General features: G+C 42.0%; 1 protein-coding gene across 2 annotated transcripts; it reads right to left on the bottom strand.

Moving 5' to 3' along the window:
- Positions 1-352: 352 nt before the first annotated feature.
- Positions 353-13,498, bottom strand: CASP10 (caspase 10). 2 transcript variants are annotated; one of them, XM_064160727.1, is made up of 11 exons: positions 13,147-13,498; positions 11,069-11,408; positions 10,834-10,933; positions 10,165-10,300; positions 9,315-9,403; positions 7,963-7,999; positions 6,783-6,871; positions 4,582-4,693; positions 2,208-2,492; positions 1,988-2,087; positions 353-1,491 (listed from the first exon to the last, which is right to left on the bottom strand). In XM_064160727.1, the coding sequence occupies exons 2-11, from the start codon at positions 11,380-11,382 to the stop codon at positions 1,320-1,322; spliced, it is 1,434 nt and encodes a 477-aa protein (XP_064016797.1). In that variant the 5' UTR covers positions 11,383-11,408; positions 13,147-13,498; the 3' UTR covers positions 353-1,319. The 2 variants fall into 2 exon arrangements, with proteins under 2 accessions (XP_064016797.1, XP_064016792.1); XM_064160722.1 differs by having other exon boundaries at positions 1,988-2,492.
- Between the last annotated feature and the right edge of the window lie 1,021 nt (positions 13,499-14,519).

The following is a 14,519-nucleotide window of genomic DNA, read 5'->3' as shown; positions in this document are numbered from 1 at the left end:
CAAAGCTCTGTACGATGAAAAACTTTCCTTGTCAAAATCAGGGAAAGAATCATAGAATGGCTTAGATTGGAAAGGACCTTAGGGATCATCTATCAACAACCTCCCCACCACAAGCAGAGACATTTCTCAACTAGACTCGGTGGCTCAAGGCCTCATCCAACCTGGCCTTGTACACTCCCAACAATACTTGACCATACTCTCAAATTATGGCTAGCAATCAGTGTTTTGCTGAAATACACGAAGTTTCATTTCAGTTAAAACCCCACTGATTCATGCAGCACAACAAAGTGCAGGGGCCAGTCAGAATCAAAGATAATCCTTACACCAGCATATAATTTTTCTCTCATCAACCTTTTTAAAAGTAATATGAATTTAATGTAGTAACAAATAGAAAAGACACAGACATACACAACAAAAGGTCATAATAAAATGGCATTATTTCAGTTAACTCTTAAAACACTCTGTCAGAAGCTCAAAACAAGGAGACCTCTTTCTTATGTCAGTGCATTTTAGATCTTAAAACAAGAAATGACAATCAGAAAATTTAATGCTTAACAAAGTTAATCAATCTGATAAATCTACGCACATACACTGCTGAATGCTATATCTCAGAGCGTGCAAATCCTCTACCCTGATTTTTCTTCCCAGAAGTGATGCTGAAATCACAGTTCACAGTGTTTCACAAAGAGAATCTCACATGCAGCATATTCGCTTTACTGAGTTCTGGAAAGATCTCCTTGTACATGTGGTTTATGTTAGCCACTACAAGGTGTCAGTGTGCATTGAGGAATGAATTACTGATTTCAACAATTAACTGCCTCTCCATTTAGTTAAATGTAATTTGAATTACAGATGAAAGAAATCCTTTCCCACCTACTACTTTTCTCTTCTTCATCTCCACCTTTGTTTTTTTTTCAGAATAAACCTAGCTAGTGCATTTAGAGGCAAGATTTAAAATTGTTAGCCTGCAAAACAAAACATACTAAGCCATGACCAGAGCATAAGCAATCCTGGTTTAGATACAGTAGGCTACCTGCAACCCTTACGCTGTCAGAAGACTTTGTATCTGCAGTCTGTGCAGGTACAAAAATGTTTAATATGATAAAAGAACGTTTCTCCAACTCTGATAACTCTGAACATAAATAGCTGGCACGTGGATTGTTTTCATTGTGTCTCCTCCAGTTTCATTTTATTTGAGAGAAAATTTGTGAGGCTTTGCCCTGAAGATAGCAGTTTTTCAAGATTCTGGGTAACTGTCTTAAAACAGGTAGTGTGGTGAATTGCATTTAAACAAGATACACTGACAGAAGGGTGCATTATTAAAAGCCTCCATGTTGCTGTGAAGGAGGAGGGTCTTTAGGTATTGGGAATATAAATTTTCTTCTTAAGGTATATGCTGGCTGAGGCATCTGCTTCTTTGTCCCCAGGCGGTCAACACGTCTACCCACATCTTCATTAACTTCTGTAAGAATTGACAAAATGTCTTCACCCCTACAGCCACGAGGAGAGCAAAAATAAAAGCATGACTTGTTAACTGAACAGACTGTACTCCATTTAACACCTCCTAGATCATCTAGAAAATACAATATGAATGTTTAAAACACAAAACATGTCCTTTTCTCCAAATTTACCCTCTTTTGTTCTCATTTGAGTTGTATTAAAAACTACTGTTCTTAGTGCTTGATTCAATCAGTAAATAACAATAATGGAAAAAATATTTTTACCTAAATCTACTTCATAAACAAATGGTTCTGCCTTAGAAATCGGAGGGTTTCATTTTTACAATAAACTTGGCATTCTCCAGACTCCCTCTGTAGTACTGGCAGTGTTAATGCAAATTTATCAGCAGCAAGCGAATCAGTTTAACTAATTTTGTCCACTTCAGAACGTGGGTTAGTGTTCCTGTATGAACTTGCCTTCAGAGAAAAAAAGAACAAAGAGAAGTTCCTCTGGTTTCTTCCATGCAAGAGCTAGTCAGAGTGCTTACCTTGGTACTAACAACTGTAGCTTGCTGCACAGGGCCTGAATATACCAAGCACCCTGTTGAATGTGCCGGAAGGAGACATATCCATCAATAGTGGCCATGCCTAGGAGGAAATCAGCCTCTTCAGGAATACTTTCAGAAGGAGAAATGCTGCGTTGCACGGAAGACAAGCCAGGAACTCGTGCATCAGGTTCAACATAGACTGGACACTGTACCTCTTTACCTTGGCAAGCTTGGATAAAGAAGAGCTTAGGCTTTTCAGCCAGTTGTGGACATCGTTTGGCAGTGAAGTAGGACATGATTGTGCGGATTGACACAAGTTTCTCATCTGTTCCATAAACCGCTCCTGATTCTCCATGAGACAGAATACAGCAGATGAAACAGTCTCCGTCTTTATGATCTGGCAAGTGCTGCCAACTTTGCATGAGATTCAAAATCTGCTGAGATGTCTGATCTTTGTAAGTCCTTACATCCAGACCAAGCCATGTGAATACTTGCTTCAGTTCCTCTGTAAATAAAAGAAACACAGAAGGATAAATTGAGGCAGTAGAAAACCACTGTATGAAGTCACCATGCAAGCTAATCTGAACTGGGAAGACCTTACACTCTTGACACTTCTGCATTTTCATCCTTATACTAGTATCACCTATAAATGGAATAAAAGTAAATGTCATCAGGTCAAATAATAAGAGTTCCTGGAGTTTTTCAGTCAAGAGCATGGTCAAAAACTTGTGAAGGGCCTGAAGCACATGTCCTCTGAGGAGCAGCTGAGAGAACTGGGTTTGTTCAGTTTGGAGAAAAGGAGGCTGAAGGGAAACCTTATCGCTCTTTACAACTACCTGAAAACAGGTTGGAGCAAGCAGGGGGCCAGCCTCTTCCACTCAGTGGCAAGTGGCCAGACTAGAAGAGATGGATACAAGCTGCACCGAGAGACATGTAGGATGGGTATTAGGAAATATTTCTGTATTGAAAGGGTTATCAAACATTGTCATGGTCTGCCCAGGGCGATGGTGAAGTCACCGTCCCTGGAGGTGCTTAAGCAACATGTGGATCTAGCACTTGGAAACATGGTTTAGTGTTAACCCTTCAGTGCCGGGTTGAGGGTTGGCTTGAATCATCTTGAAGGTTCCTTGCAACCAAATATATTCTGTGATATAAGATGGCCCAGCACCCTGTCCAGCTGTATCTTAAAAGTGTTCAATACTGCAGACTCCACCACTTCCCTGGGGAGGAAATTCCAAAGGTTGATTTTTCTCATTGTGAATTTTTCCTCATGTCCACTCAGATAAGGATGCACTGAAGTGAGCTCACAAAGGACACCTGAAAACAGAAGTGATCTCTGTGTTTCAGATTAGATCTTTCAGAACCTTCACATCATTATTTTCCAGTTGCAGTTCTGACTATTAGTTTCATACAGAAGAGATAAACAGAATGAACAAAATAAGATTTTTTGCTTTGCATTGCATTATGTAGAATCACAGAAACATCCAGGTTGGAAAAGACCCTCAGGATCACAAAGTCCAACCTGTAACCCTAGTCTACAAGATTCACCTTAAACCAAATCCCTAAGCACTACATCCAAATGACCCTTAAACATATCCGGGGTTGGTGACCCAACCACTTCCCTGGGCAGCTCATCCCAGTGCCTGACCACTGTCTCTGTGAAAAACTTTTTCTTGATGTCCAATCTAAACCTACCCAGTCTCAGCTTGAGGCCACTCCCTCTTGTTCTGTCTCCAGTTACCTGTGAGAAAAGACCAGCACCAGCTTCTCCACAACATCCCTTCAGGTAGTTGCAGACAGCAATGAGGTCTCTGCTCAGCCTCCTCTTCCTCAAACTAAACATCCCAGCTCCCTCAGTCACTCCTCCTAAGATTTATTCTGTAGGCCCTTCACCAGCTTTGTATTGCAGTGCCCAAAACCAAACACAACACTCAAGGTGTGGCCTCGCCAAAGCCGAGTACAAGAGGACAATCATCTCCCTACTCCTGCTGGCCACAGCATTTTTAATGCAAGCCAGGATGCCATTGGCCTTCTTGGCTGCCTGGGCACACTGCTGGCTCATATTCAGCTGTCTGTCTCTTACAACCCTCAGATCCTTTTCTGCCAGTGACCCAAGCACAGGGGTGACACACTCCAAGAGTCTCCAGGACTGTTCTCTTACTGCTGTATTGTATTTCCAGCAGATATCCAGGAAGCTGAAGTCTCCCACAAGAACAAGGGGTAGCAATCGTGAGACCTCTCTCAACTGCTTATAAAATATTTTGTCTACCTCCTCATCCTGACTGGGAGGTCTATAGCCTTTGCTGTCCTTACTCCTGATTCTCACCCATAATGACAATTTAATTTAGTTCTTTATTACAACTAAAGGCTACATAAAGAAGATTCAAGAATGATCCAACTGCATCAGAAACTCAAGTCATCCTTTAAGCCTTCCCTCCCTAGGATAAACAAATGACATAGTTTAATCAAACATTTTACTCTTTAACAACATCACCTAAAATATAGACAATAAAATATGGGGTGATACTAGACAATCAGCTCATACGGGGAAACAGAGAGACTAATACACCAAAAATCTTGCTTCAGCAACTTACCAGCATCTTTGCAAGAACCCTTCCTCTCCTGAAGAGACCCATCGAAGTTGACATTATTAATAACAAGACAAAATCCTCTGTGTGGTCCATCCATTTTGTAGGTTGATATCCTCTGTAGAAAGAGAGAAAAAAAAAGTTATAGCCTTAATGAGTTTATTCAACTTACTTGTATTTCCTTATTAACATGTCTCAAAATTGTCATCCAAAAATTAGAGGCACCTAAGGCTGTGGGTTACTTTGGACAAGCTAGAGCTCAGTGGTGCTTCCTTGTGTGAAATAACATGGGTGAAGTCTCAAGCACACTCTGTCACCTTTCTGTCAAACTGTTTATAGCTAGGTTTGTCATCTGTATACAAAGGGGAAGAACCAGCAATTGAACTCTGTAATTTCGATTTTTGATACAAGTCCACAGCTGTTTCAAATGTCACACTATTTTAACTTCAGATGGCAGAGGGTTCACAGTGAAACTATGGGATAGAATCATAGAATCAAGCAGGTTGGAAGGGACCACCAAGATCATCCAGTCCAACCTAGCACCCAGCCCTAGTCAGTGAACTAGACCATGGCACTAAGTGCCTCAGCCAGTCTTCTCTTGAACACCTCCCAGGACGGCAACTCAACCACCTCCCTGGGCAGCCCATTCCAGTGGCAAATCACTCTCACTGGGAAGAGCTTCCTCCTTACATCCAGCCTATACTTCCCCTGGCACAACTTGAGACTGTGTCCCTTGTTCTGTTGTCTGGGAGAAGAGACCAACCCCCACCTGGCTACAGCCTCCCTTCAGGTAGTTGTAGACAGCAATGAGGTCACTCTTGAGCCTCCTCTTCTCCAGGCTAAACAACCCCAGCTCCCTCAGCCTCTCCTCACAGGGTTCGTGTTCCAGGCCCTTCACCAGCCTTGTTGCCCTTCTCTGGACACTTTCCAGCACCTCAACATCTCTCTTGAATTGAGGTGCCCAGAACTGGATACAGGACTCAATGTGTGGCCTGACCAGTGCTGAGTACAGGGGAAGAATAACCTCCCTCATCCTGCTGGCCACATTGTTCCTGATACAGGCCAGGATGCCATTTGCTCTCTTGGCCACCTGGGCACACTGCTGGCTCATCTTCAGCCCACTATCCGCATCTAAGTTGATTTTTTTCAGGAGTAGTGATGAATACCTGGAGCCAGTGGTTCATACTGATCTACTGGAACAGAGATGCTGGAAGTGCATAAACTTGCCACACTAACAGTTTTGCTAAGACTTCAAAGTTACCTCCCTCTCTCAAGAAAGAATGTTCTAAATATGGAAAAGTCACCAAAACTTCAAGTACCATCTTAAGTCCAACCTCTGGCTGAAATGAAAATCTCCTACCACTCCAGTTCCTTTCTGCTCACTAGAAAGAAAACAAACACCAGCTTCTCTGCATTTCAGTACAAAATGAAGGCAGCACTCCAAGCTACTTCAACAGCAGCAAGAACTGCCTTGGTTACACCACTCTGAACATAAGGTGATGAAAAGATGTATCACAGTACAGAACTGTAAGAAATTAAATAGCTATAAATACATGTAGCAACTTGCTCCCTCAATAGCCATGACCATTCAAAAAGAAAAAGCTAGAGAATTCAATCGCTACACTGCTGTACAAGGTTAAACGGTGCACATCAGGCTTGGAATAGAGGATCTCACTAAAAGGGCCTTTTCTCCCATACCAAGCCCTGGTTTATTGAGGAAGATAGCTAAATGGCTGCAACAGCTTACTAAATTTGCCTTTTTTTATCCTTCTCAGAAGGTTCTTGCATGCTACCCCTTATCACTTTTAATTTCAAGATGCCCTGAAGCTTTTCCTAAGCCAGATCCAGAGGTAACTATGAAGTTATGACTGTCTCTGTCTAGCACATTTTGTTGCCATCTCCAAAATGCACAATTTAAGAAAATGCCAAACATTTTGGCTATACTAGGAGGATAAGTAGATGCACTTGTGTAGATTACATTAAAGGTATTATGCCTGTTCTGCCTTGACCACATCTTTTGATATTGCTAAGTGTCTGGCCTCCAAGGTAAAAATATTCTCTGAAATGTTCCAGTTGATCAGGCAACTTGAAAAAGTTTGAGACACACAGATATCTCACATGCCCTTGCATGGTAACTGCCATTGCTGCAATGAACACCTCACACACACAGGTATTACAAAAGAGATATTTAAGAGATTGTCTCAAACCTTGGATTCATTTTCTACACTGCTGAATCCTCCATGCAGCTCCAGCTTCATTCCTGAGAAGGCTTGTGTAACATTAGCTTCTTTGTTATCTAAGTTAAAAACCCAACCAAACAAAAAAACAAAACAACATATGAATTTAAGAAGAGAAATTAGAGAAATTCAGTATTTGTGGATGTAGTAAAAAGGAGATTAGCTACAACACTGCACTTTTTGTTTTTGAAATAGAGTGTGAATGAAAAGAATAATTCCTCCATATGAGATAGCATCACCACATTCAAAGGATCTCTTCTGAACAGGTCTCCAGCTTTTTTATTACGTATATTTTTGTGACAAGGGCAAGGTTTCTACTTGTATTGGTAATGTGGAACAAAGATATTCATTGTACAAGGATAGATTTGATCTAAGACATTCAAATTAATTTTTTATTTGGAAATCAGCTTAGAAATAAGTCAGAATGCCTTTCAGAGCAAGGCTGCAACTGACAAAACTTGGAAGTGGAAAACTGCTGACAGATGTTATACTGTTATACTGGTCAACCTCATGTGGAGTCACAAAGATGGAAGCAACACTACTCACTGTTATTTGTGCAGAATCTTTTCAGAGTTCTGATACAAAATATAACTTCATTACTGCTTTATCTACTCCCTCTGACTGCCCTAAAGCAATTGCCTCATTTTATACAAATCATACTCTCTTCAAAACATCCACCTCCACCACGCAACAATCCCAGGCTCTGCAGCATAATGATCTATACAGCAAAAGAAGTTAGAGGTAAAATCCTGCACCCAAAAAATTAACATCTCAGTTTTGTAGTCAGTGTCTCTTTTCTTGTCCTCCCAGGGATATTTAGACAGAAAAGTTATATTTTGTATTCAGAAAACAAATAATCATTTTACTTCTAATTAGAACAGCCCTTATGCCACTTCTCAGATAGTGTATCAGTCAGTTTCTAGTAAATGACTGGCAAGGTACACAGGACTTGCCATTTTTCTTGTCTTTCATATAAGAAGGGAAATTCTTCAATTTTTTTAGTGCAGGAATAGAAAGACCCTTCCAAGAAAGCAGCAAGGTGAGAGTGTTGCATTAAACCAAATGCAGGCAATTTCCTAGAAGAAGTTAAAGAATGCAACATTAAACATAAATGTAGTTTAAAATCCAGCATATTTTCAGCAGTTCTTACCATTGATACAAGAACTGACAGGTTTCACTGAAGTCTCCTTTTTATTGAATGGAAAGAATAGCATGTTAAAAATTATTATTACTGTATATAATGTCTTCATCATGATTTTACCAAAACAGGCTTAATAAAAAGCTCTTTAAATAGTGAGTAGGAAAAATACTGAATTCCTAATGTCAGCAAAGCATTTCATCATGAAATTATAAGAGACTTCCTTGCTTACTCCAAATCTTGCAGAGTTGGATACAGCTATACTCTCTCTTTAGGATAAAGGGAAATGGCAAATAATTTTCTTTGACTTACAAATGAGATTATCCTCTCACTATAGGGGTAGGTAGTCACTATAAACAAAACAAAGGTTCCATTATAGTCCTGTATCAGTTCTGTTGGAGAGTTAATTATTTGAGTGCAAATCATTATAACTAGTGATTCCAGTCCTGCATAAGAGACATCTTCTAGCAATAAGTGCCAATGGAAGAAGTTTCATAATGGAAAAGTCTCATATATTTAAAGAAAAATCAAGCATGATAATCAGGATTATGTAAAGAGTCTCTTAAATTTTTTTACTCCTTATTTTTTTTAAAATCTACATTCTCTAAGTAAAATTACATTCGTTTTTTTTGCTGTGCCAAGTGCCATGCATGAAGTCTTCCCAAACCCTCTATACGTGTGGTGCAAATACAGCTCAAAGCAGCAGTAATACAAACACTTAGGATACTAAATAGCTCATTTTCATCAGCTCTTGTCTACTAGCATTTCACTTCTGGGAGGTATCCTTAGAAAGATCACTGGGTTTCCTCATTTGGAATGGAGTTAAAACTCTCTCCTTTCCTCTCTTCCTCCCCGCCCAAAAAGAGATCAGTTATCACCCATGTAAGTTCCCCAGTCTGACTGATCATGCAGCTGCAGGATGGGTTTAACAGATCAAGGAGGGCTGGTCCATGGAGAAATTTGGATCACTTCTTTTAACAGCAGCAGTTTGTACTGATCAGTGTACAGTCTTAGCCTTTAGAGGGTCTTTAGTCTTGATCAGCCAAAACTGACAAGTCAGCACCAACTAACTGATCCATTCTCCAGAGGCACCTGTCTATTTTTTTGTCTCACTCATCTCTCTTCCTAAGTGTGATTTTTTTCACCAACTGCACACAAGTAATAGTAGTATTCTTGACTTCCACTATTTGATGGTACAGTAGCTGTATTTCTTACATGATGAACAAATATGCTTGTTTCCTTCCTAAACCAAATAAGATTTAGCAAAGAAGCTCACAGCCAGTACAGTTTCAAAATAAAGGCAAGAAAAACCCACAACCCTCAAAACCAGTAAAACCCAAGCACACAATATATATCCCATGTACCAGTGGGGAAGCAAACACTTTGATGTTTCCACTGTGAGACAGTGAAGATTCCTTGATGGGAAAAACATTCTCCTCCTGAGGCAGGGACACTAAGAGAAATAAGAGAGACAAAATAAAAGAAGCAAACTGTTTTTTTTTTTAACCAGTAGGCACATTAGAAAAATACAGATCTAAACTTAGTGAAAGCTACACTGAAAACCAACTCTGAAATACACTCAGAAAACACGGGGGAATAGAACACACAAAGTGCTGAATGTCTTTGCATCTACTGGGATGTAGCTTTGTACTTCTCATAATTTATTTTGCAATGCTTCAATACATGGAAATATAACTTTTACCCCAGTATGCTTAATCACCTTGCAGGACACTAAATGAAGGAAAACAACAAACTGCAGTATAACCCCTGATAGTGTGAAACAAATATTTACTAATAAACCCCACCCTGTATCAGACACATGCTGACACAGTTTGCCTCCCCAGCCTATTATCAGGCAACTGCCTTGTTGTAGTGCACACTTATATATCACAAAGTGCTTTTTACAGGACAGTCATCATCATCTCAATACTGCTCATGGAGAAATAAAGCAGTGCTACATAACTATGAATGGATTTTCAGTTTCCCAGTACGTGCTGAACTGCTCTGTGGGGCCTCAAATATTCCAGCATATCCCTATTGTAATTCAACTGGGAAGTAATGCAAGCTAGAACCAACTTATGCATCAAGGTGAGCGATCCCACTCTAGCTCCTGTTCCAGCAATGCACATATAGGACTTTGAAATTCAGTTTTCCAGACTCTTCCAGTGCTACCTGCATTTTAGCAAGCCTGGTCCCTGCCTTAGAATTTCTCACCGTTTGTCCTTCTGTAGCAGTTTACTGTTTTCACAAGATCAGGTGAAACTTCCATACAGATGTCCTCCAGCACCTGTACATTGTTTTCAGATACAAGACCTTGTTTTTCCAATAAAATCAGCATATCCAGAGCAGACTGATGGCCAGAAGGAGAGAGTAAAACAGTTATTGTTCCTTAGAACCTAAAACCTGCCTCAGCCCTGTCTGTCTCAAACATTATCTGCTGTGCTTCCTACCAACAAGGTCCAGTCAATTTTCTATCACTGTGGGAGATGGAAATGTTTCTCCACAGAAAGCTACTGGTTGCATTATTATTTGGTATGGTCTTGTTTAAACAGATTCAACCAGAACATATTAATGACTCTGAGAAGGCTTACTTGCCATAAAATGGTACCAATGACAGATGGATATGAATGTCCTTTGCATATGGCTCAAATGGTTGAATATTTGTCACCCTTTTATAATGTATTGCAAGATTATGGACTGTCAGTGACTGCCCCTGGCATAAAGCACAAAATTCCACACTTACCTGTCAACGCCTTGATCCTTGCTAACCCTACAAACACTGACTAGCCTAGTTGCAGATTATGCCCTATTAAGTCAAATTTCAAGCTTTTTCTCCTATTTCCCCTCTCCTTCCCTCCCCAATTTGGCTGTCTCCACACATACAAGACTTATCCATCGCTTTGGAAGATGACTTTGCAGGAGGAATACAATTTCCTTCAACATCTCATTGGTAATGTTCTCTGACAATTCATACAGCATCTGCCTGTAACAGAGAATCAGTGAGATCAAAGCAGAACAGGAGAGTTTAGAGATTAAAAGCAATCTGAGAATTTTGAAATGGATACAGTATGGCACAGATGGCAGAAATGTGGAAAACAGAATCTCATTGCAAGCTTACCTGTATGGAGACACTCTCCCTTTCTCATGTAGACATTCTTCTACTTTCTCCTTGGTATAACCAAGTTTCTTGAGCAATGAGTGACATTTAATTCTGTATAAGAGTTCAGCTAGTAGGAAATTATCTTCCTCATTCAGATATTCTTCAGCCATGAGAAACTGAAAGATGTCCAGAGCTGACTTGACACTTTCTAGCTTTCTGGAGGACAAGAAGTCAGTACAGAAAAATTTTAAAGCTGCTACATCTTCAGCCACCAGATTTTGGTCAATAAGCAGAAGCTGCTGACGAAACTTCAAGGTGACATCCTCCTCCATGTTACTGCAACCAGCAGTCTCTCTGCCTAAAAGTGGAAAGTGAATACTAGCTCATTCTTCTGTAGCTGTAGCAGGGCAGTGTTTTGTTAGAAGCCTGACACCCAAGCTGAAGCTGTGAAATACCCATCCACTCCCAGTCATATCTTGCTATTAGCCTGTGTTTCACATTTGGCACAGGAAAACTCTATGGACACCACTTTACATCAACTAACATGTAATAGCACTCAGTACTTGGTCTATATACACTCTTCCATCATAACAATTTCTTCCATGTAACCTAGGCACCTCTTTTCTGCTTATAGAAGGTTATATATATAAAGAAGTGCTTCAGCATCTTCTGCTCAAATGGGCAGGTAGGTCTCTATTCCTCTATTTAGCAGCTGGAAACAGTAAAGCTGTCTGCACAATTAAAAACTAGGGAGGCAAAGCAAGGACAGAACCTCTGAATCCAAAGCCTTTGAAGCATCCATGGGGACAGCATGCAGATGTACTATGGATATCACTGCACACGGGGGCACAGAAAAGAGACTGTTGAATTTTTGCGTTCTGTGGCAGATAGAAAAAATACAATCTCCAAGTCCAACAGGTAGGAAACAAGGCTTGACGGAATCCAAGAGTCCCAAATCATGTTCTGACCCTAAGTTACAAGTCAGTCTGGAAAAAAAAAAAAGTCAGATTCCTTTTTCCCCGTATTCAAACTTACTCTCCCATAGCTCACTAACTGTCCTTCACATTCCTTCTCTCTTTGTATGAAACCCCATGTGTGACACCCCGTTCCATTAAATTGCTATCAAAAAGGTTTAGAACGCAGCCAATTATCTACACACAGAAATTGTATCAATTCACACTAATTATATTTAATTTAGCTATAAACTACTTCGATAGCAACTAGATTTAGCAGAATAAAACAGATTACACTGGTTTCTGATTAAACTAACAAACCAGTTCAGGTTCAAACTGAATTACAACCATTCCGAATCTAGAGTCAATGATTTCAGCTGACTTAGTTGTGAAAACCCCATGGCTTCAGGAGGCCGGGAGGGAGCTGGGTGTGCGCCAGGTGTACACAGCCGCCCCAACAGCGAGCCAAACCAGAGCACGACCCAGCGCGGATTCTGTCATCTACCTATAAAATAGTTTACAAGTTTGTGTTGCTGCTATTCTTAGAAAGCTTTTCCAAGTCCGAAGAGTTCCTGTTCGAGGTTGGAATACCCTAAAGACCTGCTACATTTACCGGCTGCTGTAACCTCTCCTCTTAACTCTGTGCGGAGGCCGGCCAGGCTGGCCCTCTCTCCCAGCACTACTTCTTTTAAAGTTTTATTGACGGAGGCGCTGCCAGAGTGCAAGATTTAACAATAACGGAAAGCCGAGGAGCACCAGGGAATGCTGAGACCCAGTGCCCAGCCCCAGAAGCCAGGAAGGCAGTCGGCTCCGGCGGCGCCAGCAGCCCAGAGGCCGCTGCACAACACCGGAAGAAAAAGAGTCACAGAATGCCGGAGGCTGGAGGGGACCTCCACAGACCGACTCCTTGCGAAGTAGAACCATTTAGGGCAGGTCACACAGGAAGGCGTCCAGGCGTGTTTTGAACCCCTACAGAGAAGGAGACTCCACAGCCTCTGTAGACAGCCCATTGCAGTGCTCCACCACCTTCGCAGTAGAAGTTTTTTCTCGTGTTGACGCAGAATTTCCTGTGATTGACTTAGACTCCGGAATCAGAGGCTGCAGCTTTTTCGTCTCCTCTCCATTTCAGTCACCGTGTCTTACCTCCCACATGAATCCCGACCCGTCCGGTTTCGCGGGTGCCACCCTACGAGCGCAGGACAGCCTTTCCCGGTCATTCCCCGCCCCGCCCCCCAGGCGTGTGTTAAATGCTGAGTCAGGAGCCTGCTCCGCCCCGGGGAGGAGCGCGGAGCTCTGCTCTGCTGAAGGCGGGAACGGCGGTGCGGGCAGCCCAAGGCTGAGACATCCCCTGTAGCAGAGAGTGCGACCGAGCCGACCTGAAGAAGGCGCTGGGGGCACACAGGCGGAGCGGATACCGCCACCAGCAGGGGCACGGCCTCTCACGAAGCAGCGGCCGAGCACAGGCGAATGACCGTGGGTCTCCCGTTCCCTCCGGGGCAGCCCGGGTCCTCCCGCGCTCAGCCTCAGGGCTCTGGAGCCTTTTAACCGCCTGCCCGGCCGAGAACTTTGCTAGGCAAGGCACAAAAAGGAAACCGACACCGATTCCACGACAACACAGAAGTGACCAGTAAAACTTTTCTCTTTTGCGGCAAGGCCCTTTTAAAGAAGGCCACATCGCAAAAAAACTCCCCAACATTTTTAGCAGAGTTCTTCGCTGACAGGAAGGTTGCGAGTAGTGCTCGCTTCAATGCCGTTTTAACGCGAATCCGTCCCCTCCACACACCTACTGCGGTAATGGGGAGGAAAGGAGGATGGTGAGCATGACCTGCCTTAAGCAGACCCCTCAGGCCATTCAGCATTTCCAGCAATGACACCCGAACCACTGAAAGGCCTTATCTATACTCTGCCTATTCCATTTCCCCTCTTCTGTATATACAGCACGTACAGATGTACAAGACATTTCTGTTTCAGTAGGGAGAAAGCCAAACTGAAATTCACTTCCATGGAGCAGTAAGGCCAACACTCTTGTTCCAAACACAGTGCAGTAGCAAGGAGTGGATGTATTTATCTTGTTTAACAATAGTGCGCTGGTTTGAGGCTAACTGGAACGTTTTAACGAGAAAAACTAGATTACAGGCTGTGAAAAGGAAACAAAGGTGATGCCTACTTTGCTCATAGGCTTGCTGAGATGTATAAAAACAACAACACAAACATAGATAAGACAGTCAGTGTGTGTGTCGCAGTCAGTGCCTGTGCTTTTTCTCCATGTCACCCAACAAATTCTGCTTCTAACTCCCCCTTGCTGATCCTCCAAGCTCACCTTGACCGTAAGGTATACTCTGTGTTAAGGTAGAGGGGTGGAAAAAAGGTGGAAGGGTGGTTGGGACCTACTCCTGGGGACTCTAGGGAGGGGTGTTGTGTTTCTGCATTACTTTTAACTTGTATGTTTCTGTATATAGCTGTAAATATCTGCTTGTATATTGTGCCAAACTGTAAATATAAAGCTTCATTTTGGA

Source organism: Pogoniulus pusillus, chromosome 2 (assembly GCF_015220805.1).
Source record: "Pogoniulus pusillus isolate bPogPus1 chromosome 2, bPogPus1.pri, whole genome shotgun sequence".
NCBI lineage: Eukaryota > Metazoa > Chordata > Aves > Piciformes > Lybiidae > Pogoniulus > Pogoniulus pusillus.
This window is presented reverse-complemented; position numbering and strand designations above follow the sequence as displayed.

Bases quoted from the DNA above. Each gene is read 5' to 3' on its own strand.
- CASP10 (XM_064160722.1), bottom strand. From the start codon at position 11,382: ATGGAGGAGGATGTCACCTTGAAGTTTCGTCAGCAGCTTCTGCTTATT. The intron at 10,301-10,833 runs GTATGTGTGGAG...TCTGGCCATCAG, and splicing joins CAAAGCGATGGATAAGTCTT to TCTGCTCTGGATATGCTGAT. The intron at 1,492-1,987 runs GTAAGCACTCTG...TCGTGGCTGTAG, and splicing joins CTACAGTTGTTAGTACCAAG to GGGTGAAGACATTTTGTCAA.